At 45.3% G+C, this 26,633-nt stretch overlaps 1 protein-coding gene and 1 long non-coding RNA gene across 2 annotated transcripts in view; one reads left to right on the top strand and one right to left on the bottom strand.

The window, feature by feature from the left end:
• LOC144687882 (unconventional myosin-XVIIIb-like) overlaps nucleotides 1-26,633 on the bottom strand; it is a 284,738-nt gene that overhangs the window by 112,274 nt on the left and 145,831 nt on the right. Inside the window, exons 24-28 of the mRNA XM_078554448.1 lie at nucleotides 18,841-18,960; nucleotides 10,092-10,194; nucleotides 8,659-8,783; nucleotides 7,400-7,554; nucleotides 688-811 (exon numbers count right to left, since the gene is read on the bottom strand). Of these exons, the coding sequence (XP_078410574.1) occupies nucleotides 688-811; nucleotides 7,400-7,554; nucleotides 8,659-8,783; nucleotides 10,092-10,194; nucleotides 18,841-18,960 (627 nt within the window). The remainder of the gene's footprint in view (nucleotides 1-687; nucleotides 812-7,399; nucleotides 7,555-8,658; nucleotides 8,784-10,091; nucleotides 10,195-18,840; nucleotides 18,961-26,633) is intronic.
• Nucleotides 1-26,633, top strand: part of LOC144687885 (uncharacterized) — a 45,630-nt gene that overhangs the window by 16,779 nt on the left and 2,218 nt on the right. The window contains exon 2 of the long non-coding RNA XR_013578238.1: nucleotides 19,516-19,633. This is a non-coding gene — a long non-coding RNA (uncharacterized LOC144687885). The remainder of the gene's footprint in view (nucleotides 1-19,515; nucleotides 19,634-26,633) is intronic.

The following is a 26,633-nucleotide window of genomic DNA, read 5'->3' as shown; positions in this document are numbered from 1 at the left end:
CCTACTCCTACTCCTATTTTCTATGTTTCTATGTTTCTATTTGGCTACCAATGTACAGGCAGATGGTCAGTGCTATCTGTCCGATAAAGGTAGCTGCCCATGATAAGTGTAGATGGTGCAAGTGGTGGGGACTGTATTTCACTGGGCATGACCTCCAACACACAGCTGCTCATATGTCGTTCACTGGTGTAAGTGAGGAATCTAAGGCTGATGCACTGTAACAAGTGCATGGGTGGCACACATCAATGGCCTTTGCACCATGAGACAGGCAATCTATCATTTTTTCCCCTCCATTACACATGCCCACACACCAGCTATGCTAAGTAGAAACCACGGGTCCCTTCAGAGAATGGAGAGGTATTCATGCCTTTTTTCCCAGTGGCCTATTTCTGCATAGTAGAATGTTGGAGGTCCAGTCTACTCTTGTCTAGACATTGCACTTGGAAAGCCAAGGAAGGGGAAAAAGAGAAAAATACCTTAACAAGTAAAGGACAAAGAGAGGTACAGCTCTTAGCAGCTAGAAAGAAGCTGTTCAACCAGGAGTTGTTTGCTCAGGTCATAGGGCTTATTTCAAACTCAGGTGAAATAAGCATTTATGTTCTACGCTTACGATCACCAATCTGTAGCTATCTTAAGATTCAGGCCGCTGGAACGGTTAAAGGAATCATGCCGTAATCTGTGTCTCACCTGCAGATTCTGCTGCGTTCGATAAAGTTCTGTCCGCAACATTTGGTTTTCCTGTGAGACCTTTTCACGAAGGGTCTTCTCAAAGGCAGCTTCCCCAAGAGCTTGGGCCAGCTCCATGTCGAACCTTGTCAGGTAAAATTGAACAAAAATGGAATAACTACAATGAGAATGAATTATAGTCAAGCTTTTCATTGAAGTTCTGATGGTAAACAATGCCACAAGCCATCGAGGAAGGAGGTGAAGAAAACGACCAAGTTTAACAGTATTAATCAACAATTTCTACCTCAGACCAGATCCAAAGCCAATTCTTCAAAAAGCATCTCTCTCAGTGAACCGAAAGTCCATTAACTCCATTAACAAGCGGCCAGTTCTGTTGACAATGTCACAACTGTAACCAGTGAGTGCATTATTTTTTTTCCCCTCCTTTTCTGACATAACCCATTTTTAAAATAAATTGCTATGAACATGTTTGTGATATTGCCAGACAAACATTTACTGTGTTCATTTGATATTTCCATGTCCATTATTTTAATGGAAGAATTACCCTAAATCATTACAATTAGCTTTATGCACCCATTAAAATAGTGTTCTCAGAACTGTGAGTCTGCCGTGTTAAATCTTCATTGCTCCGATAATCCGCTGGGTGGTTTAAGAAGGAAATGCTAACCGGGATGGTCTTCTCAGATTGGGGTTCAGGACCTTTTTGGTGCAAAGGAGTACAGTTTACTGTGTATCTGTGTTGGTGAATTTGGATGTGCTTGATGTTCACATTGGTTCCTAAAGTAAGCTACTTAACTCTCCAACATTGACATCCCTCACTCTGATAAGCACAAAATAAGTCTTAAAAACTAAATTCCCACAGTGCAGAGAATGGTCAGGTTTCATTTGCCACTTGACCAAGCCAGTATTATTTTTATTTTGTGGTTTGGTGAATAGCTTGCTGATATATGGCCTGAATATTCACAATGATGAAGACACTCTCCGTCATTGCAAAAATGGCAGAAGAGACCGAAATAAAGAAGTCCCGCCCCCAAACACTGGACCCACCATTTTCGCGGGGGCAGGAAATGAGCCCAGGTTGGGATTAGCACATGCACACTTCAGGGAGGCAGCTGCCCAGATCAAACTTCAGTTGCCTCCAGTTGATTTCATTAGCTAGGAGTGATGCACACGATGTGTGCAGATTCGACCTGGTTGGAGAAGGTATAAACTTTGCTAAGTGTTTGAAAAGATGGAGTACCCTTTTGCAGAGATGGGTCCCCCTTTGAATATGTTCCCAGGACACCTTTGGGAGAGGTAGGCTGTCATTTTGGAGGTGTAAGGTGCTCTTTGGGATTGTTAAAAGTGGACACGAATGTGCATAAAAAAGTGTATAAACTCATTGGAACTGTCAAGCGGGCTGTCAAGAGGAACTGTCAAAAGTGTCAAAAGCAACTACCAAGAGGGACTTTCAAAAGTGTCAAAAATGTCAAAAGCAACTGTCAAGATGTCAAGGTATTTAAAACTCCTGTCCTTTAAATCTTTGAAAAAGTTGTGTGGGGTGTTAAAAAAAAATCACTGCTTGCTATTTCACTCTGTTGACATAAACCTCAGGCGATCACTACTGGATTTGTGCTGCATGAGTGATTTCACAATCATACATGATCACATTGGGGGTGTCTTACATTTTACAGTTTGATTGACAGATTCAAGTGGTTAAAGACTCCTTCAAGGTGGACTATGGATTCCAATGCTTGTTTTTTCAATAAGGGGTTAAGCACATGAATGAAAAGGTTTTCTATAAGGGATTGTGTATTTGAAGGAATTTAAATGTAGTGAATAGATTATTATGAAAGAGAATGTTTTTAAAAAATAAAGTCTGTAATGGACACTTAGAACTTTATTTTATTTAATCTCAGCATGGTTCTTGAGGCCTGCCTATGGTGGATACTAGGTGTGTTGGCACGGTAGATGTGAGGGAAAAGGGTGGTGGGTGTGGGCATGGATTGGCGCTAGATTGGCATGGGGCTATAAAGGGCCATGAGGGATGGATAGAGGGCCATAGATTGTCATGGGGCTAATAAAGGACCATGGGTGGTGAGCAGAGGGCATGACATGGCATGGAAGGGCATGGGGAATGTGTGCACAAGGTGACGGGGTTTGAGGGGTGAATGCTGGAGGGCTGTGTTTTGTTTTAACGCATTTTTAAAAAACTCTGTGACAAAGTGCCGGTGCACTGAGGCAGGCCCTCCGCCCAGCCCACCTCTGCACCCGGCAGCCTCCGCACTTGTTCTGGGGTCACCCGGCCACACTAGAGAACCCTGCCACCCCAGAATGAAAATCTCAACTTCCGGGGCACTTTCTCCCAGGTCAAGTTTGCGGAGCTGGGAAACGTCGCAACTCTGCACTCACGACCTGGGAGAGAAAATTCAGGCCAGGCTATCTGGTGCTCACCTTGGGTCAATGGTAGCAGTCCCACCTCACGAGATCAGGACCTACTCCAGGATTGAGCTCGTAAAACTCAGCTGCCGCTCCAGTGCAGTACCGAGGGAGTGCTGCTCTGCCAGTGGTGCTGCTAAACTGAGGCCCCACCTGCCCTCTCAGGTGGACATAAATTATCCCATGATATCACATGAAGGAGAGTAAGCGAAGTTCTCCTGGGTAGCATTGATCGCTCAACCAGTAGCATTGGAACAGTTTAATTGTTGATGTATCCCACTGCTGCCTGAGGGATGTACCCATGTACAAATTCACTGCCGTATTTTCCTCCATTACTTCAAGCATCAAGCAGTACAGGGCATCCTAAAATTGGGAAAGATTCTATATAAATATAATTTATTTTTTCTATTAAGAGCACTGGTTAAAGAGCTTCAGGAGCAGAATTTTACATCCCACAGGTGGGCCCGCGCCAGATCCAATCGGGTGTAGAATAGCGTCCCAACGTCATCATGCACTCGTGCGATAATTCGCTCGGCGGGCGCGAGCAGAGGCCGGAGCTGCACCCACCATTAATTAACAGGCCGCTTAAGGCCATTAACAGTCCAACTGAAGCGGATTTTTTGTTGCCCGTGCGATTTCGCGCTTGTCGCACAGACGAAGCAGCCAGCTGACATTTTCAAAAAACTCACCCAAGGGCGGAATAAAAAGGGTCAGCAGCATTGCCATTGTGAGTAGTGAGGAGTTTGGTAGATAGTTTGCTGTTGGTACTTGACAGCTTCATCTCTGTTCTGAGCTTCATTCTTAGCATTTCCAGCTTCATTTCAGGATTCATTGCTATCTCCAAGGATTCAGATCGTGTGGACCCTCTCCAGGTATCAGGCAGCCTTCCCTTACCCTGATAATGGGGATTGTGGCCTCTGCTGGTGGCACCTCCTCTTAGGAGGACGAGAGGGGCAGAAGGGGAGAGGAAGATAGGTGTGCCTGTGCAGCCTCCAGAGGAGGGACCTGTGGGAGGAGAGTCACAGGCACAAGGGGTGCAGGGCCAGCAGGTAGTCCAAGGTGGAAAGGGCCGCTGAAGACACCACTACCCTGCTGCCAGGATTTACAGGCAGCGATGCAGCTACCTCAATATGTCCAGTGAGGAGCTCGCTGAGGGCATAGACCCAGACCTCGGTAACCTTCAGGGAGGCAGGGACACCAGGGATGCCTTGATCCAATGCTCCTTCAGTTAAGCTACCAAAAATACACGTCAAATGCATGTCAGGGCTGCCGTCTCCATCCCAAATGTCTGAGAGGACTCTTTCATTTGAACACAAAGAACACTCAGTGCCTGTGCAATAAAGTTCAGAACCATTTACGGCCAGCATTACATACTGCTGTGCCCTGCACCAATAAAACAAAAAGGTGAAGCACACTCAGGCCATGACGACAAAAGCAAAATTTATTTCATTTTGACAATTCCAAACTACTTACATAAACTTCTCTGGCCCTCATTCCCAGACCAGTATAGATAAAGTAAACAAAAATGAACATAAAATCACCCGTGGCCTGTCCCTCTTGTGCTCATTGTGCCTTTAACTTACACTTGTGAGTGCTGTGTCTAGGTGCTACCCCCTCGCTGGCACCGGCATTGAAGAAGGCCTACTGACTCTGGCGTCTCGCTGGCCTAGATTACCTTGGCGGTCGTCCTCTGGCTAATGGAGCCTGTGCTGGGCCTGCCTGGGAGCGAGCGGCCAGTGCCACAGCTGGCATCTCCCCAGTCGCTGCAGACTCATTAGATGCGACGGTCACTGGTAGAGGGGTAGAGGAGCTGCTGCCATCATCAGAGCGCCTCAAGAGGAGCCTGCAGAGATGCCAAGCAGCTGATGCACCAACATGAGTTCGCTCTGGACCTCCCTGCTCACTATTGATGGACGGGCTCCTGGCTGGGATACTTGGTGCCTCATCCACCTTCCATACTGGCATTGACCAGCTGAGGTCAGTGCCTGTGTGAGGGCTTGCAGGTCCAAGTGTAACAACAGGAACCCCTCATTCTGTCCCTGGAGCTGCCTCTCCATGAGAATTCCCACTCTCTCAGTGGAGGAGGTAGTGCGCTCGGCCACGGGGGTCAATGCAGTGCTGATGCTACACATGGGCTTCTCCAAATCGGAGACCATGGCACACATGCCCTCATGGATCTCTGCCAGATCCTCCCGCACATCTCGCTGGTCATCCAGCATCTGCCACCTAATGGACGACTCCAGAGGCTCATCATCAGCCTTTAAATGAGCATCGTCCTGGTCCCCAACAGTCCCCCGACTGCCAGCACTCTCCACCTACACCTCAAGCGAGTGTGAAGTGCCCTCACCAATGTGCACCGAGATACTAGCCGCCGAACTAATGCCCACCGAGGTACTGGTATCTGCGCTGGTGCCTGCTTCAGATAGCGGGTGTGATGCAGGTGCAACAGAAGCTCAGTGGTCCCCCAGTGTCAGGGGGGTCTTTCAGGGTCTGGAGAGCGAACGCCTGCTGGCGAACCTAAAAAGTAGAACAAAGACATCATAATGTCATCGCACTGTCACTGCACATGCCAGGCAGCCTGGGGAGAGCACGGAGATCTGCATCATGGTGCCATTGTCTTCCAATGATCAATGGGGACTCCAGGTTCGAGGCTCACATCAATAAAGACACTACACTAGACTGGTGGCACAATCCGAAACTCTCACCTCTGTGCACTGCACTCTTACTTTGTCTGCCCCCCCACCGCCTCTCCATGCCGGGTTGCACAGGGAGCAGCTGGCTCTCAAGCTCCAAGGCAACCTGCTCGAACCTGCTGAGCAGCAGGAGGTTGGGCTGTCCTCCACCTGTATGTGCCCTCTCTGCCTGGTTATGCCTTGTCTTCTCCTGAAAGAACAGAGGACCATTGATTAGTCCACCCTCTACCTGCAGAGCCATTGCAGCCTGGCCAACCCCAGCTGAGGAACACCTCCCAGGGCACATCTGAGTCGTGGCCCTCGAGCAGTAAGGAACTCAGTCCAAGCTGCCAGGGCTCACCCCCTTGGCCAGCTCCGGCGTCATTGACAGTTGGCACTTGGACTCTAGCACCCCTGAGGTCCACGGGGGGGAAGGCCAGACCTTAACACATCTGCACACTGACCCACGCCAACATGGTACTCACCCTTCCTGAGTGCAGCAGGTCATTGAAGTGCTTCCGGCACTGCATCCATGTGCACCGCACCACATCATGGCTGCTCACCAGTGTTGTCACCTCCTCCCATGCCCTCTTGGTGAGGTATGGTGGCCTCCTCCTCCCATCCCTGGGGATGAGGGTGTCCCTCCTGGCAGCCACCTCCTCCAGGAGGGCGGCGAGGCATTCATCTGAAAAGCAGGGGGCCGAGTGCCCACCCGATCTGCCCTCCTGCCCGCCATGTCCAGCGACTCTATTGGGAACGCTGAACACACATCCTTCCATGGCAGCCTTCCAGGGGCTGCCTGGGCCATTTTTATACCGCCCAACGCTCCCGCCTGACAACCTCAAAATCTGGTCCCAGAGCCCGACAATATATTTTCAGGAAGGTTGTTTATAAGACTCTGGCTGTAATAGAAGAGACCAGCAATACAGTAGAGTTAATAATGCTACTTCTAGATACACAGAAATGGCCAATAAATTGGTTCCTATAGAACTGGCAAATGTTTAGCAGTCTCTGCCTTTGAAATGGAAATGAACTCCAACTATTGGTAGCAGAACGGAAGAGAGACAATGAACCAAGAGTGGGTCACTTGACTACCACGTTTATCAAGAGAACAATGCACGAGGGGGCTTGAAAGTGAATGAAAAAATCGTAATGTCCCCTAAAGATTCTCTGTGATATGATTGTTACTGTACCAATGCAGTTGTGAACTCACTCAGTGATGAAGAATACAGGGGAGCCAGAATAAAAATCTTCATCCTGGGCACATTCTAAGCAAGTTGGAAAGGAAAAAGGTTGAGGAAAGTGGCTCAATCTATATCTACAAAGTGATGAAGGAGACCCAAGCGGAATCTGATATCTCCTCCACGACAATGAGCACTATGAACTCCTTTGTGATCGATATTTTCCAGCGCATTGCCACAAGCGTTCGGACATTAACTCCCAGGACAGCCAGACTGCTGTGTGCCTGGAGCTGCCCCAGGGAGTTGGCCATGCGCACTCTATCAAAAGGGACTAAGGGTGTGACTAAGCCGCTCCAAATAGTGTACTGAAAGGAAAACACCAGATCAGATTAGTCAGCCAAACAATAACAAGGGCCGGCTCCACCCAGAAGTTACTCCTACCTTTTTTGTTTTTTCTCCAGCTCATGATTACGGTTTTGTTGACTTTCCATCAGCACCTTGGTGTCCTCCAGTTCAGAGGTCAAACACTTGCTCTTTCTCCTCAGCTGCTGAACGTTCCTCTTGGCACTCTCATAACTTTCCTGAAGATCTGCAAGCTGACCAGGCCAAAGAAATGAAAACCGTAGGTGACCAGCAAACATGAATAAATCTTTCTTCTAATCACTGCTCATTTCAGTCACTTTGAGGAGCTCGCTTGAGTGTCAGTGCCATACAACAATCCAAAATGGCCATCGCACCGAACCAATCTCATTGACGCCTCAGGATAAGATATCATTAAAAGATAGAGGTCTTTAACAAAATCAAAGTGATAATAATGTGGCAGTTCAAATGACCAAGGATCCATCTGCCTAATCCACTGCTTCAGGTGAAAGTTAAAGATCACGTTACATTGTTCAAAAAAGAACAGGAGAACTTTGGCATGCTTTCTTAGCAATTTTCTCTCAACCGACTCCAAAAACAGGTTGATTAGTTTTTGACATCGCTGTCTTTTGTGGGAATTAGATGTGCAGTAATGGCACATAACTCCAAGGCTCATTGCAGAGGGTACTTTATTCTGGTCAAATTTGAAGGCTCCATTGTAGTTTAATTGCTCCCACACATTTTTCATGACGATTCTGCCATCCTGGCAGCATCCAGTGACTTTTTAAAATGTTCAAGATAAATGGAAAAGTGCATATGGATGGGCCTCGCAGCCAACTGTCTTGACAATCCGAAGGAGTTCTCCTTCAATGGAACCCCACAAAAGAAACTAGCAAAACAGCGGAAAATGGTGAAAGAGCAAAAGAAACCTGTGGAAATTTCCAGGCTGTTAACTTACCCCCTTGGGGGGAGGAGGCAATGGCGTAGTGATATTGTCACTAGACTACTAATCCAGAAACCCAGGGTAATGCTCTGGGGGCCTGGGTTCAAATCCCACTACAATAGATGGTGGAATTTGAATTCAATAAAAATCTAGAATTAAAAGTCTAATGATGACCACAAAACCATTGTCAACTGTTGTAAAAACCCATCAGATTCACTAATGTCCTTTACGGAAGGAAATCTGCTGTCCTTACCTGGTCTGGCCTACATATGACTCCAGACCCACAGCAATGTGGTTGACTCTGAACAAGGGCAATTAGAGATGGGCAATAAATGCTGGCCTAGCCAGTGATGCCCACATCCCATGAATGAATTTTTTAAAAATCCAGGTGCTTTACCTTTTGTTCCAGCTCCTTTCTGACCTGTAATTCGGAATCGATCCTTTCCTCAAACGTACGGACGCGTTTCCTGAGAAACTCCATTTCCAGCAATGTACAATCATAGCGCATTTTCCACTCTTCCTCTAAAAAAATAGAAGACATCATAACATTAAGCATGAAGGAGCATAAACACAAGTGGAACTGTCATAATATCCCCTAATCACAGGGGCTGCAGCAGCCTACCAGGTGTGATACTGGACTAACAACTCTTAGGTTCCCAACATGGGAAGTTGTGAAACTGCACTAAAAAAAAAAATGATGGGCCAGCCCCAGAAAATAGTCTTGAAAGCTTCTGTAATCTTGTGAAAACCAAACTGGTTCAGTAATGTCCTTCAGAGAAGGTAACCTGTCAGTCCTGCCTGATCTGGCCACCAACATGTGACTCCGGGTCCACAGTATTTGGTTGATTCTTCATGCCATTAGAGAACTTTGAGATGAGTAAAAACACAGCCCAGCCAGTGTCACCCATGTCTCAAGATCACAAAAAAGGTAAAAAAAAAAATCAACCAACATTTAGGTCTTAACGAAATGTTTCTGAGACATTTTCTGTTTTCATCTCGATCAGTGCAATATTGCATCTGCGTTACTATGGCAGTTGCTATTTCATTTAGTTTGACCCTGTCACAGAACTCCTTTCCTAGAACTCTACACCTCTTCACCTCCCGCTGCTTTCTAAAGTTTCCTCAAAACCATTCTCCTGCTGCCCTAAATTTCCCACATTCCCCTCCTTTTCCTCTCTGCTCAACATCCACCATCTTTCCCTTGCCTCGCAAAGTGCTTTGTAACACATCCCTCTGTATGTGAGCACCTTCAGGGAAATAATGCTTCCAGTAGCTCCATAAGTTCACAAAGAACCATACTTCAAGGTAAAGGTTCCACTTGCTGCCCAGGCTTAAATCAGGCAATGTACTTGTACAATGGGTGGTCAATCTAATGGTGGTTCCCTATGTGTCCCAGCGCATGGTTCAGTTGTAAGAATTCTCTCCACTGGGTCAGGAAATTGTCAATTTGGGCTCGGTCCAGCACTTGTTCTCGTCATTAAGGCTGGCACTCCTCACTGCAGTACCGAGGGAGTGCTGTTCTGTTAAGGTGGGATGTGAAACAGAGGCCCTTGTCTGCTGGATCAGGTGGAGGCTATAGATCCGCTTGTGAAGATGGACAAATGAGTTCTGCTGGTGCCCTGGCCAACAGTCCTCCCTCGATTAAAACCACTGACCAACTGGTCATTCACCTTGTTGCTGGCTAGGGGACACAGCTGGCAGAGAAAGGCTGTCGCATTTATGTACATAAAGGGCTTCAATGCCTGAAGTGTTTGGAGATGTTTCTGACATGGTGATAGGCTGTCACATAAATGCAGGTGTCCCTCTATATATTGCATGGCACTGTTTTACCTGTCATAGCCGTTCCCAACTCCCTCAACTGCTGTTGCTGCTGTGCTTCCTCCAACTGCTTCTCCACAGAGTTTAAATTCTTCACCACTTTCTCATACTTAGTCTATGAACAGAAGGGAAAAAATGAATTCATTATCTGGTCAACACATCATTTGGCCTAAGTCACAGCAATTGAGACTAACCATTCCAGTAAAACAAATTCTTTCAGTACCATAAAAGAGGGAAGTCTGTGATGAAAAGAACAACAAATGAAAATGGGCTTGAAACTGAGCACAAAATAGTAAATATTCTGAATGGCTACTTCCTTCCTTCACATTCAGGCAGTCTCCAAGCAAAAATATCTCAAGTATAATCATTGACTTTATTATAAATGAGATGGGAATTCAAGTCAGCCAGCTTAATATAATTTCCTCGCGTTAGATAATTTTTATCGCAGGTTCCTGACAGACCAGGGAATAAACTTATAAAACACTGACAATCATCCGACACTACCAGTAGCTTGGAAACAGACTAATGTGGCCTCCATATTATAGCAAAGTTGACAAAACAGACTCAGCAACAACTTGTACTTATGTAACACTTTTACCATAAAACGTTCTAAGGTGCTTCTTAGGAACATTATAAACTAAAATATGACATCAAGTCACATATGGAGATATTAGGGCAGGTGACCAAAAGCTTGGTCAAAGAGGTAGGTTTTAAGGAGCGTATTATGGAGGAAAGAGAGGTAGAAAGCCAGAGAGTTTTAGGTTGCAAATTCCAGAACACAGGACCTTGGCAGCTTAAGGTGTGATCACCAATGGTACAGCAATTAAAATGAGGGATGCCACAAGAAGCCAGGATTGGAGGAGCACAGACATCTCAGAAGGTTACAGGACCAGAAGAAGGGCAAGGCCATGGAGGGATTTGGAAAAAAAGGATGAGGATTTTAATTCAGGCGTTGCTTAACCAGGAGGCAATATAGGTCAGGGAGCAGAGGGCTGATGGGTGAACAGGGCTTGGCGTGAGTTAGGACCTGGGCAGCAGAGCTTTAGCTGACACCAGCTTTATGGAGGGTAAGACATGGGGGGCCAGCCAGGAATGTATTGGAATAGTCAAGCCCAGAGATAAAGGCAGTAGCAGGTGAGCTAAGGCATGGCGGATTTGGGCAATGTTATAGAGGTGGATAAAGGCAATCTTGGTGACGACAGGGATTTGCAGTTGAAAGCCCATCTCTGTTATTTGGAGAAGTGCCTTTGTGCAATGTAGCCATAGGCTTGCCATTGTCAAGTGACCTCCGATGTCATCCTTGATGTTTTAAGGTTTGAGAGCAGAAGCCATTTCATCCACCACTTGGAACAGGGCGTCAGGAGTCTGCAGCTGAATTTGAGTAAATTTTTGTAGGTGTAAGAGAGCCAGAAGCTGTAAGAAACAGCAGAGAATCATTAAACCTTCAGTCTGCAACTTTGTACAGGACATTGGCCACTGGGTAAGTCAGTATGGCTTTGAATATTCCAGTGCCTGCTTCTATGGAGATGAAGACAGATTTGGAAATAAATTGTAAATTCTTCCAGTCTCAATGGCAAAACTATGAAATTGCCACAGAATTAAACAAGAAACCTGAACAAGTAAGAACAACTACTCTGTTATCAGTGCTAGGGAAAGCTATATTGCAACCTCAAGATCACTGAGGAGCAGAAAAGCCAGTCTTGTGAACTTTTGGAGGCCTTAAGGACCCACTTTGAGCCCTCTACTAATGTTGCTTATAAATGCAGTGTGTTCAACACCAGGGCTCAGGAAGAGAGGTGGAGCATTGATCAGTATGTGACTGCATTGAGATGCCTAACTGAATCTTGTGAGTTTGAGCAACTGAAGGATGAGCTGGTCAGAGATGGGATTGTCTTTGGAACAAGAGACCCCACCATGAGTGCAAATCTGCTGAGCGAAGAGCAACTTCCTCTCAAGAAAGGTTTTGCCATGTGTAAAAGCTCTGAAGCAGTCAATCATCAGCTGCTGGGTATTGATGGGAGAACTGATGGGGGGCCTTGCACTCTGCTGAGAGGCAGTTCAAGCCTTCCAAGCACGAAACAATGGAGAAAAGGGAGAACTATTTGCAGAAGGGCCAGCAGAAAGATCAAGGCCGGAGAGCTGGATGTAAATATTGAGGAGGACACCACACAAGAGAAAGGAAGCATGTCCAGCGTGGGGAAAGCAGCGCTCTAACTGCAAGAAGCTAAATAAGAAGATACTGCAACTGAAGATGACTGAAGTCAAGCACATAGGTCATGTACTGACAGCAAAAGGAGTTTGCCCTGATCCTGATAAGGTGAGAGCTGCAGCGGAGACGCAGCAACCAACAGATGTGAAGGTGGTGCAATGATCTGTTGGATTTGTGAGCTACCTAGCAAAGTTCTTGCCCAGTTTGTCATCAGAGTGTGAAACTCTACACAAACTCCCTGCAAAGGATGTTCAATGGTATTAGGGCACAGAACAAGAAGCAACTTTCACTCACATCAAACAACTAGTGACAACATCATCAGTGCTGAGGCACTACAATGTTAACGATGAGGTCGCCCTGCAGTGTGATTCCAGTGAGACAGCAGCCCTCATGCAGCAAGGACAACCAGTTGCATCCAGAACGTTAACGTAAACTGGACAACCCGACACACAGATTGAGAAAGAATGTCTGGCTATTGTCTTTGCTTGTGAACGTTTTAATCAGTATCTGTTTGGGAGAAACAAAGTGATGGCAGTGTCTGACCACAAACCACTTCACACAGGTCTGTGAAGCTCACAATGTTACTTTGTTTAGTAAAGTACAAGCAGGAGAAGCAGATGTACATCGCCAATATGCTGTCAAGAGTTGTGCTCCCTTTGAAGAAAACTGCTGATGTTAGTACAGAGTGTGAAATCTTCCAGATTCAACAAGAAGTAACAGCACGACATGCTCTGGGAGTCATCAATCCAGCAGAGATATTGAATCTGACAGACAAGAGTCTTGCTTAGATCAAGCAAACTGTGCAGCGAGATGTAAAGCTCCAAGTGCTGCATGAAGTAGTGATGAAAGGATGGCTGGAAACCATCAAGGACACACCTATTGTTATAAGAGTATCGGGAATGCAGAGATGAAATGGTTGCCCAAGATGGCATCTTGTACAAAGGAACCAGAGTCATCATCCCTAAGGAGATGAATATCTAGATGCTGAAGCACATCCATTAAGGAGTCGGGTCTAGTCTGAGGAAAGCAAGAGTAATCTTTACTGGCCAAAAATGAGCGATGAGATTAACAACCACATCAGCCAGTGCAGTGTTTGTAATGAACATCAGGCTAAAGAGCCACTCATCACTAATGACATCCCAGACAGACCGTGGATGAAGTTTGGAATAGACCTCCTCATTCTCTTTGGAACTGACTATCTCATCACTGTTCACTAATATTCAGGCTACTGGGAGTTAGATAAGCTGACAGCAATGACATCCAGTGAGATTGTAGTAAATAAAAACAGAAAATGCTGGAAAAACTCTGAAGAGTCATACGGATTCAAAACATTAACTCTGTTTCTCTCTCCACAGATGCTGTCAGACCTGCTGAGTTTTTCCAGCCTTTTCTGTTTTTATTTCAGATTTTCAGCATCCACAGTATTTTGCTTTTATCTTAGTGAGATTGGAGAATGCCCAAATGCACCCTTCAGTCGTGATGACATTCCTGACATTGTGATAAGCGATGCTGGCCCTCAGCTCATGAGTGAAGAATTCAGGCACTCCATTAATGATTGGGAAATTCAGCACAGCACATCATCTCCACATTATCCCCAGGCAAATGGAAGGGCTGAGGCAGCCGTGAAAATTGCCAATGGGATCATCAAAAAAAATCAAGCAGATCCAATGCAGATGTGTACAAAGCAATCCTAAAATGGAGAAACATACCTACTGAACACATGGAAAGTGGTCCAGTTCAGTGACTAATGTCATGCCGCACCCAAACTACTCTTCCAATAGCTAAATGGTCACTGAAGCCGTAAGTGGTAACAGGCAGGTGTGACAAAATCAAAGTGAAATGACAGAAAGCCAATTTCACTTTGATAAAGCTGCCAAATCATTGCCGGAGCTGAGGATTGGAGAGCCGTTCAGAGTGGAAATATTCAATGTTCCCAAGAAAAGTCAGCCCACCGACAACTTGGTACCTGGCAACTTGGGACCTGTGCAGAGAGGTTGTCGCCTCGATGGTACACAGTGAAAATGAACGATCAGATACGTCGTCGTAACCACAGACATATGCGTACAACTGGAGAAGCTGCTGGTTCACACCAGACAGCTGATGAGGATGATGTGAGTTCACCAAATGTACTAGGAACTGAGTGACCATCAGTCCCAGAGGTCAACCGTTTCCCAAGAGAAAGGCAACAGATCAGCAGCAACAATTACCACAGCAGCAACACTCACTATGGCAGTGAAACACCCCAGGGAGGCCACATCACCCCAAGAACGAGACGAATAGTTAATAACAACCCGCAGCGTATCATTAGAAGACCTGAATGCTTTAAAGATTATGTGTACAATGCATGTGTAGGGACAGACAAAACTGGATCAGACTAGAAGGATCAGTTTTCTGTACGTGCCTGATGATTTTCATTGGAGATCATTTATGTACCTGACTTGCAACTGCAAATGACAGTGCATGCATGTTTTTAGCTTTTATGAAAAGGGGGATGTTTGGAGCAGTGCCTTTGTGTAATGTGGCCACAGGCTTGCCATAGTCATGTGACATCCAATGTCATCCTTGGTTTGTATAAAGGCTTAAGAGCAGAAGCCATTTAATCCACCACTTAGAACATCTGTGTCAACGGTGATACCAAGACAAAGACGACTGCAGACCCATTACTCTTCCATGTAAAATGAAATCAGAGTAGGGGTGGTGCCATGGAATAGGCTTAATGTCCTGGGCCTGCTGGAAAGAACATGTGTAACACACTTGATGATGTTCCCATCCAACATCCACACAGGAGACGCTCCTCACTGCACCAGTGATCCGTTTCATTTTTTTTCCCACAACAGCCGCATTAAGGCATTTCATAATGAGATTGTGAAGTCAGTATTTGTTTTGTGCTTTAAGCCCATGGTCACGAGGAACTGAACTGAGACTGCCTAATATGGATGACCCGATAATCTAGGTTGGATGTGAACCACAGTTCTCGAGGCAAAAATAGGTCAATGCCTTTCACACTGAGCCAATTCTCCCAGTATTTTCCAGTGTGTTATTTAGAGATGCAAATTATGGAGAAGGTATAAACAGAAAAGAGAATTATAAAAAGGACATGCTGTTCCTTTTCCAACCTCTTCCTCATCTCAAAGTGTTTACTTCTTAATGGGATACAATTCCAACAGCAAACATCCTTTGGTACCCTGTCCATCTTTGGGGTTAGCAAGGTTAGACAGTAAGAGTCAGCAAGATATTTTATACTGGGTGTTCAAGGGTGGGGGTGATTATATCCATGCCTAATTGTGTATTTGTACGCACATTTCCATCAGGAACTGCTGGGCCTGGTATGGGAAAAGTGGCTGATTCTCCCTCAGAGAACTGAGGCAAATTGTTCTACACATATTGTTGCGCTACCTGAGGTTAGCTAATTCAGTGTGGACCGGAAATTAAACTTAGCGTAACTTACTGAATAACCTAACCAATGTGAACGTGTGTCCTAACATTGAATAATGTGTCAGAAGCTGTGATGTGACCGTGGATATTATAGAGATGTATTTTACATAATTCACTCCACATGATATCGAGAAACGGCTGAAGGCACTGGATACTACAAAGGCTATGGGCCCTGACAATATTCCAGCAATAGTACTGAAGACTTGTGCTCCAGAACTTGCTGCGTCCCTAGCCAAGCTGTCCCAGTGCAGCTGCAACACTGCCATCTACGCGGCTATGTGGAAAATTGCCCAGGTATGTCCTATACACAAAAAGCAGGACAAATCCAACCCGGCCAATTACCGTCCCATCAGTTTACTCTCAATCATCAGTAAGGTGATGGAAGAGGTCATCAACAGTGCTAGCAAGCAGCACTTGCTTAGCAATAACCTGTTCACTGACGCTCAGTTTGGGTTCCGCCAGGGTCACTCAGCTCCTGACCTCATTACAGCCTTGGTTCAAACGTGGACAAAAGAGCTGAACTCCCAAAGTGAGGTAAGAGCCCTTAACTCAAGGCAGCATTTGACCGAGTGTGGCCATCAGAGAGCCCTAGCAAAACTGGAGTCAATGAGAATCAGGGGGAAAACTCTCTGCTGGTTTGAATCATACCTAGTACAAAGCAAGATGGCTGTGGTTGTGAGGGGGCAAGCATCTCAGTTACAGGACATCACTGCAGGAGTTCCTCAGGGTAGTGTCCTTGGCCCAACCATCTTCAACTGCTTCATCAATGACTTTCCTTCCATCATAAGGTCAGAAGTAGGGAGGTTCGCTGATGATTGCATAATGTTCAGCCTCATTTGTGATTCCTCAGATGCTGAAGCAATCTGTGCCCAAATGCAGCAGGACCTGGACAATATCCAGTCTTTAGCTGACAAGTGGCAACTAACATTCGTGCCACACAAGTACCAGGCAATGACTATCTCCAACAAGAATGAATCTAACCATTGCCCCTCGACATTCAATGGCATTACCATTGCTGAATATGGGAACTATCAACATCTTGAGGGTTACCATTGACCAGAAACTGAACTGGACTAGCCATATAAATACTGTGGCTACAAGAGCAGGTCAGAGGCTAGGAATCCTATGGCGAGTAACTCATCTACTGACTCCCCAAAGCCTGTCCGCCATCCGTAAGGCACAGGTCATGAGTGTGATAGAATACTCTCCACTTGCCTAAATGAGTGTAGCTCCTACAACACTCAAGAAGCTTAACACCATCCAGGACAAAGCAGCTCACTTGATTGACACGCCATCTACAAACATTCACTCCCTCCACCACCGACGCACAGTGGCAGCAGTGTGTACCATCTACAAAATGCACTGCAGGAACTCACCAAGGCTCCTTAGGCAGCACCTTCCAAACCCATGACCACTACCATCTAGAAGGGCAAAGGCAACAGACACATGGCAACACCACCACCTGGAAGTTTCCCTCCAAGCCACTCATCATCCTGGCTTGGAAATATATCGCCATTCCTTCACTGTCACTGGGTCAAAATCCTGGAACTCCCTCCCTAACAGCACTGTGGGTGTACCTACACCACATGGACTGCAGCGGTTCAAGAAGGCAGCTCATCGCCACCTTCTTAAGGGCAATTAGGGATGGGCAATAAATGCTGACCTAGCCAGCGATGCCCACATCCCACGAATGAATAAAAAGAAAGAATGGGTTAGATTTCAGATGTACTCATTTACATTTCATTGTCTCAGAAGACAGAAGTGTATTAGGAATTCAGGGTCAAAGGTCAGAACACTCTACGCAATATTCCACCCATTCATATTAATGGACGCAAAATGGAGTCATGTGCACAGAACTCCACACCCAAGTTCAGATCTGCACTTCCATTGAACAAAGCTCTAACCCAGGAATACTAATTCTCAAAATCTACCATTCTCATCTCAATTAGTGAAGGAACCATCGAGGATTATAGCAGATGTCGTGGTTTATTAGAAAAGGTTTCTGGAAAGGGTTACTGTGTGGGAACTTAATCGCACAGGGCTTTAGAAATGTTTGGAGACCATAATTAAAAGACAGGGAAAAGCACACAACTGTCAGTCTGTTCATTACTCGCAACACAATTCAATTATTCATTATATGGCAGGTGGCTTTTAATGACTCAAAATTGCTGCCGAACTAGAATCGATGCTGATACAAACAAACACACAAGAGAAAAATGGGTGAGGAAGGCCAGCTTTGGCCATATTACCCGCAGGCTCCACTACGGCAGGATATGATGCGATATGTCCGCCTCCCTGCAACTCACCTGCTGAATGTTTGGAGGGCCGCAGCATCAAAATGGTGGAGAGGCAGGGGCCCTCTTTGTGGCCAGTATACGTGGCTGGTCAGAAGTCAAAATCTCCCCACCCCTACTCCCACCCGCCTCATGTGTGGCTAGACCCTTCCACATAATATTGGCATCCTCACCAATATTTATGTGGCCTACTAACGCTCAGTGCCCAGAAATGGCCAATAGCATTAGATCCCAGAAGCCTGCCAGCTGTGTTGGTCAAGAGAAGAGAAAGAAGAAATTGAGGAGAAAATAGTGGAAAATAAGAAAACACATGGGGACAGTGCACACTGCAAGAGGTTTACTTACACTGACCTACCCTCATAGGCAACAAGCCAGGGTTCTACAGCAAAATGCTGCAGATGCTGGAAATCTGAAATAAAGACGGAGAATGCTGGAAATACTCAACAAGTCTGGCTCCAATGACCTTTCATCATGACCATTCTGATTAAAAGATCATCGAATCTGCTTCTCTCTCCACAGATGATGCCAGCCCTGCCGAGTATTTCCGGCATTTTTCTTATGCCAGAGTGTTGGTTCATTTGCAGAGATTATTCCAGAGAATGCCTCAAACTTTCCCAGTATGGCTTATTTTCCTGAGGTTGCGATGCCACAAGACACTTTTCTCAGGGTAAAACCAAAATTGCGCCCAAAAAATTGCCGTTTTCTTTTGAGGCAGCCAAGAAGTTACAGGATTATCACCAGTTTACAAAGAAGCCGTTTCAAACCCCCAAAAATATTGATAATATTTTTAAGTAATGCAATTTGAGGTTGCAATGTTTCTCACCTGCATGTCCTTCAGTTCCTGTGCGAGGCGCAGTCTCTCAGCTCGCTCGCTTTCCAGTACACGACAGGCCACATCCCCCTTAAACCGTTCATCTGTGAGCTCTGCTGTAAGGTCTGAAATCTGCGAGAACAGCAGCAAAATTAGAACAGAAGTGGAGGGGTGGCACTCAACCCCCAGTCACCTGGGATCACTCTCGCCAGGGCTGATTCCAGATCAACTCAGAACTGGTCCAGCTGCAGAACGCTTTCGAGTAGTGAAAATGTGGAACTCGCTACTGCCAGGAGTAGGAACACCTTGGATGCGGTTGCAGGGAAGCTAGATAAGCCTAGAAGGGGGGGGGTGCAAAGGCATGGGAGGTTCTGCATGCTGATAAAGTTAGATGAAGTAGAGGGGAGGAGACTTGTGTACAGCATAAATGGACCAGTTGGGCAGAATGGCCAGTTTCTCCACTGCAATTTCTAGGTAATATTCCTACTCCTTTGCTCACTGGTCCCTTGGCTCTCCCGAGTAGACATTGGTGCACAGCCGTCATGTCACCTCCAACACAAAGCCTAAATGATCATTCAACACGTGTCAACCTAGAAGGGGGGGTGGGGTGCGATGGCAAAGCTAATCAGCTGAGGCTTTGCCAGCCTACAGCAGGCTCGACATTTACATGTTTGCACTTCCTACCAGGAGACACTGCGGTCAGGAGCAGATAGCGACTTCATTTTCTGTCCCCTCAAGAGGACGAGACCAGGAGCACCCTGGCTGAGATTAACCTGGACCGAGGATCAAACAAGGATCAAAGACGGTAAGGCTGGTAATGTTACAGGACTTAATAATCCAGAGGCCCAGACTAATGCTCTGGAGACATGAGTTCCAATCCTACCACATCAGCTGGGGGAGTTTAAATTCAATGAATTAATAAATCTTGAACAAAATGCTTGTCTCATTAATAATGATCATGAAACTACTGGGTTGTTATAAAAACCCATCTGGTTCACTAATGTCCTTCAGGGGAAGAAATCTGCCATCCTTACCTGGTCTGGCCTACATGTGACTCCAGACCCACAGCAATGTGGTTGATTATTAAGTGCCCTCTGAAATGGCCCAGCAAGCCACTCAGTTGCATCAAACTGCTACATAACAGCACTGTGGGTGTAACTGCACCACATGGACTGCAGCAGTTCAAGAAGGCGGCTCACCGCCGACTTCTCAAGGGCAATTAGGGATGCATAACAAATGCTGGCCTTGCCAGCGACACCCACAAAACAACATGAGAAAAAACTGGAATTCCAGTAGGATTACAGTATGTGGTCAGATTTTTCCATTGGATGGTGCAATTACTACCAAATTGTTGTAGGGCGGCCAAGCTGTGCTATTAATGATAGAGTTGATCTGCAGACACTTCTTGGTTGGAAACATTAAGTTTATTTACAATATACTCAGCAGCAACTACACGTGTGCTTTCAACTCCAACTCTACCTCTACACTGACTGCTGAGGTAGCCCGCGCTGCTCTCCTATTGGCTACTACGAATCCTGTGATCTTCCTCAACAAGAATTATTCTTAAAAGTACATTACACGTTAAATAAAACCATAATTGCGACACAAATCCAAAAGTGAAGTAGCCAAATATGGAACATTAATGTGCCCCAAATATTCCCCTTTTACTCCCAGAGGGATGGAATCCCAAACAAAAAATGTTGGTTTTTATCTAGTTTGGAGTGCTGAATCAATACACGAAATTTAGTCAATTCACTGCCAGTTGGCCAAAGGGCATGTAAGTATTTTAGAAACACGGCTGATTTCATACACAATGCCACAAATTTCTAAGCGTTTCGTTTTTAGATAATTTTGTGATGTGAAAATGGGACATCGAAATGGACAATTCCAATCGGGAAAAAGAACAAGCAGAATGACTTTGTGCCTGAACTATATCTGACCCGGCAGACAGCTGCATACTCACGGATTTGGGCTATACTGCTGCTGGCAATAATCTTCCGATGTCACAAGCCAACTTAGGAATTGGCAGAAACCCTGTGAACCAAAACACTGAGTGCAGAGAGTTCGGGAAGGAACTGCAGTTGTAGCAGGGTATAACCGTGCACAAGGAGCAGCGCATTTATATTGCAGATTAAGTATAGTTACAGAGTGAAATGTTGGAACAAGAGTAGCCCATTCAGCTCCTCAAGCCTGTACTGCTTCTGGCAACATTTTGTCAGCACGTGGAAACTGCTCAAAGATCATTTCTCACAGTAATTTTCCCGACCTTAATGGCTCCGACCGGTAGGATTACAGTGTGTGGTCAGATACATTGCTGGCGAGTTTGGATTCCTGAAACCCCAGAAACAGATCTTCATTTTACCCCCAATCTGGGAACGCCTCGAGTTTAAATTGTTCCTCCTTGTGGTCAAATCCCTTGTGGTCAAATAGCTTTGCCCCACCCCATCTCTGTGACCTCATTCATCGCTACATCCCTCCGGAAGTTCTGTGTCTCTGCAATTCTAGCACTTTGCGCATCCTCGATTCCCTTCACCCCACCATTGGCAGCCATGCCTCAAGCTGTCGAGGCCCTAAACTGTGGAATTCATCCCCTAATTTCCACGTCTGTATCTCCCTGTCTCCGCTTTAAGCTGCTCCCTAAAAACTGCCCTAGTATCTTATGTGGCTTGGCGCCAAACTTTGTTTGTGAAGCACATTGCGATGCTTTACTATGTTGAATGCAAGTTGCTGTTGGGTCTCAGTGAGTCTCCAGAGGCACTTGAGCCACATGGACACAAACAAAACATAAGCGAAGGTCATTCAAATGCATACAAGTTTCCACAAACGAACATTTGAACTGGAGATTTATATTTGCCAAACTCCTAATACCTGCAAAGAAATGCCAAATAGTTCTCTTTTTATTGTAATTTATTCAAATGGTGTGTTCTTTGTGTAAGGAGAATCTCATCAGAATTCACAACCGCATATAGCCAAATCCTCAATTCCAGGCACAATGCAAGAAGACCAATTCCATCTGTGGATAATTAACAGCTCGGAGCATCTGCCACAACTCATCACAAATTCCATCCTCGCTACCTTAACCCTATCCTACTCGAGCCTTCACACAGTTTCCCATTGCGGCCAGAGAGAGCTTAATGTGGTCGCACAGATTTAATTGGGACAAAAGAACAGAAGAATGATTTTGTGCCTGACTATCAGCAGACAGCTGTCTTTTCACGGATCTGGGTTACAGCACAGCTGGGTATAATCTTACACCGTAACAAGCCAGTTTAGGAAATTTTCAGGGAATACAAAACGGAGAAACCAAGTGCAGAGGACAGGGATGAAAATACAATTCTAATGGAGGGTCAATGTGCAGATGTAATACCCATTGCGGGTTTGAATTTAGCAGGTAGATACAGATGCCAGTGGACACACTGAAGTGAGGGTGTGCGTGTGAGTCATCACAAGGGTAACTGCTCACAAATCAAAGTTTTTGGTTTATCCTCCTGTGTCTTGTCTGCAAAGAAATGGATAGATTAATTAAGAGTGCCCTTTGTCTCTGCTGTTTGAGCCAGTCACCACTCAGTGACCACTTTCAGCATTCAGGTCACAGGTGCAAAACTCCAACAGTGTTTTGCTCCAATGTTGACTTCTATTTATATAAGACAAGCCCTGAGTACATTAGCTATTAATGGAGTGGGGTGCGGAACTGCTGAGTGCATTTGAACCTTTTCTTCTTATTTCCAGGATCTGTATTTGACTGCAGTCTAGACAGATAAAGGGAATGGGTTGTGGCTGTCTTTCTCATTTGCTCTTCCTATCTGTAGTGAGTTGGAGGCATCCTCTTATATTTCACTTGGGTTCAGTCTTGATTTTCAGTAAAAGACCATGGGCAGGATTTTCAAGCCTCACCAAAAATGCCAGAGCTGGTCAGTGTGCCCATTTCGCCGACCACGTTCCCAGCAATAGCCACTTTGGCCGAGACAGGTTTGGGGCCCAGAAGGCTGTTCCCGGTCTGCTCCCCCCCCTTGAGGCAGACGGCCAGTTAGGCTCAGCGAGGGCCTTGTTAATGGTAGGTAATGGAGGCAGATGAGGATTTTCTAGTCAGCCTCCAGTTTCCAGACGCAACAGGGAGCAGATCGACTGCCAGGAGGTGGGCACCCAGTGACTGGCCGGGGCGCAATGCTCCAGGCAATGCTGCTGCCTGCTTGGGTTGGGGTGCAGCCAAAGGCTGTACTTCAGAGGACATCTCCCCACAGTGGCGGCCTGGCTGATTTCTCTTTTTTGAATTAATTTTTGAAAAGTAGCTGAGACGGCTCCTCCATGTTGAAGCGCCCTCTCAGTTGCTTGCCTTTTACTGCAGCCGGGGGCTTCTCTGAAGTTGGAAGGCCTGTGAGAGCATCTGCTCTTTGCCCTTATTGGACAGGGAACCTGTCTCCATGCCATTTAAGGATGCATCCTGATCAAAACGATTCCAAGGAGTGAATGTTTCCCACCTGGGGTGGGGGTGTGTGATGGGGAGGCAGCGGGGGGGGAGGGGAATAGTTGTGGGTTGGGACTCAGGAATAGTCCCAGCTCCTGTTTCCCGCCTCCCCAAAATTCAGCCCCGAGCGTCAAGCCTCACCACCTCCATGCCTCCACCATTCCCCAACTTCACACACTCAAGCAGCATCTTAAATGATTCCCCAATGCAGTATTAAGAGAATGCTGCATTGGTGGTGGTGTTTTTCAATTGAAAGGTCAAGCCAAGGCCTGGCTGCTTATTCAGGTGAGCGTCGAAGATTCACCACACAAAGGATAGGGAAATCTGGAATTCTCTCCAAAACAAAGTTGTTGAGACTGGGCTTTAATTGCCAATTTTAAAATTGAGATTGATAGGCTTTTGGTTGGCAAAAGTATGAAGAGATAAGGAACAGGGTAAATGGAGTCAAGATACATCGGCCATGATCTAATTGAATGATAGAAGAGGCTCAAGAGGTAGAAAAGGCTACTCCTGTTCCTTTGTTCCTTCCCATTGGCACTATTTCAAGAAGAGAATTTGATACAGTGCTGCACAACAGACTTGTGAGCAAAGTTATAGCTCATGGAATAAAAGAGACAGTAGCAACATTGATACTAAACTGGCTCAACGACAGGAAACAGTAATGGTCAACGGATATTTTTCAGGCTGGAGGAAGGTTTGTAGTAGAGTTCCTCAGGGGCTGATGTTTTGAGAGATGCATCCTTCTATATTTTTGTGATTATGTTGTCTGTGTAGAGAGCTGTGGGTATGGGTGTGTGTCCAGAGTTAATTAAACAGGGGGAAAGGTTACGAGGGACAGGGTGTCTGCGAGGTCTAAGAGATGAAAGGTTAAAGGTGTTAGGCTTTGTGTAATTTGTAATGAGAGGTTATGGTGGGTTTGAGTTACAAATAAATAGGTTGGATCTGAAATTTGCATTTTGAGATAAGTTGGGGAATTGATTTTTCAACTGTTGAGTTTCAAACTGGAGCTCAGAGATAACAAGGAATATTTGCATCTTACAGGGGTTCCTTGGGTAAACAGGGGAAGGTATATTTAATTTTATTGATCCAAAAGTAGAAGCAAAATAGGAAACACGAAAGATTTATATATTTGGAGAAGTTGAGATTCAAAGTGGTGTTTGAGGACAATGGAACCTGAGATGAAGGGGGAAAAAGATATTCAAGGAAAGAGATGTTGAATTATTGGAAGTGCTGTGGTGGGTACCCAGTGAAGGCCAGCTACTTTGTGTGTGAGCCTCTGAGAAGCTGCGAAGCTTTTGAATTGGAAGCAGCCGTCCAATGTTAAGCCAGGAGAGTCTTTGTTTTCGGAAACAGTTTGTTTCTGGACCTACTTTTGGAATAAGTGTCTGAGAAGCTGTGAGGTGTACCTTTATTAAAGTGGCAACAATCCCTTGACATGGGTAATACTTACTGGACTTTTACATTTAAAAAGCTATAATGGGTTGTTGCTAGAAAATTAGTTTAATTGTGTACTTTTGACCACGCACGTTTTTTGGGGGCCTGTTCTGTAAGACTGTTTAACTGCGTAACTTTTATTTTGTGTGCTTAAGTTTTATTTATTTTTAATAAATCTTTTAATTTTTAAAATTCTAAAGGTGTTACTGGAGTTCAATGTTTTTGAGGTCAGTAGCTCTTCCTCCTCTCTTTCACAGTAAAAAAAAAGGTACACGATCAACAAGACAGACTTCACTCTGGCGTCTGGCTTGCTCAGCAATAACATCAGCTGTGGTCCATTAACAATTGGGACCCTTGCATTCCCTGATATATGTTAATGATCTAGGCCTTGGTGTACAGGGAACAATTTCAAAATTTGCAGATGATACAAAACTTGGAAGCATTGTAAACTGTGAGGAGGCCAGTGTAGAACCTCAAAGGATACAGGCAAGTTGGAATGGATGAATAGGTGGCAGACGAATTCAATGCAGAGGAATGTGAGATGATACATTTTGGTAGGAAAAACATTGAGACACAGTATAAAATAAAATGTACTATTCTAAAATGGTGCAGAGGGACCTGGGTGTACATGTACACAAATCATTAAAGGTGGCGGGACAGTTGGAGATAGCAGTTAATAAAGCATACAATATCCTGGACTTTATTAATAGGGACATAGAGTACAAGAGCAAGGAGGTTATGTTGAACTTGTATAAGACACTAGTTAGATCTCAGCTGGAGTACTGTGTCCAGTTCTGGGCGCCACATTTCAGGAAGGATGTGAAGGCATCAGAGATAGTGCAGAAGAGGTTTACGAGAATGGTTCCAAGGATGAGGACATTCAGTCCTGAAGCAAGATTGGAGAAGTTGGGACTCTATTCCTTGGAGAAAAAAAGGCTGAGAGGAGATTTGATAGAGGTATTCAAAATCATGAGGGGTCTGGACAGAGTAAATGGGGAGAAACTGTTCCCACTCATGAAAGGATTGAAAATGAGAGGGTACAGATTTAAAGTAATTGGCAAAAGAAACAAAGCAATATGAGACAAATCTTTTTCAAACAGTGAGTGGCTAGGGCCTGAAATGCACTGTCTGAGAGTGTGGTGGAGGCAAGTTCAATCGAGACATGCAAGAGGGAATTAGATGATTATTTGAAATCTACAGGGTTACGGGAAGAAGGCGGGAGAATGGTACTAGGAGAAATGCTCAGTCGGAGACCGGTGCAGACATGATGGGCCGAATGGCCTCTTTCTGTGCTGTAACAATTCTGTGACTCTGTGAAGAGCATGGGATCCTGTCCAATATGCCTCCTTTAACTAATACAACTAAACTTGATTAACTGAGTATTCATCTGCTCGTGATTCATGGTGTAAAATGGCTGCCACAGTTGCACTACAAGAAAACAACTGATTGTATGAAGAGCTTTAAGAGAATTTGGTGGCAGGATGAAGGGGCTACACATTTCTTTCAACCCCGTTCTTACTCTCCCTTAGTTTGGCAACAACTCAGCACTAAATTAGCTTTGAAGATATTGTATCCCCCAGCACCACTATTGTTAATTTAGATATGCATAAACTCATAAATAAATAGATTTCATTAGTGCAGTTTGCTCATATGGTTTTATGCTTATAATATTTTAGGGACTTAAAGCATCACAACATTAACAACATGGCCATGTTTTAGTATTTACCACAGAGCAGCTCCATCTGTCCTGGTCTAATCAGGAATAGTTTGCTCCAGCTTTTTGCTTAGCCTAACAGATGCTGTGTGCTTTTTTGAATTCCAGTAACACCAATAAACATTAAATTATTTTGACTCACGATATTGTCCCGTGCCTTGGGAACATGGAAAGCTGCAATGGGTCTTCATC

Source organism: Cetorhinus maximus, chromosome 12 (assembly GCF_964194155.1).
Source record: "Cetorhinus maximus chromosome 12, sCetMax3.hap1.1, whole genome shotgun sequence".
NCBI classification, from domain to species: Eukaryota; Metazoa; Chordata; class Chondrichthyes; order Lamniformes; family Cetorhinidae; genus Cetorhinus; species Cetorhinus maximus.
Note: the sequence above shows the minus strand (reverse complement) of the source record. Positions and strands in the feature narration are given on the sequence as shown.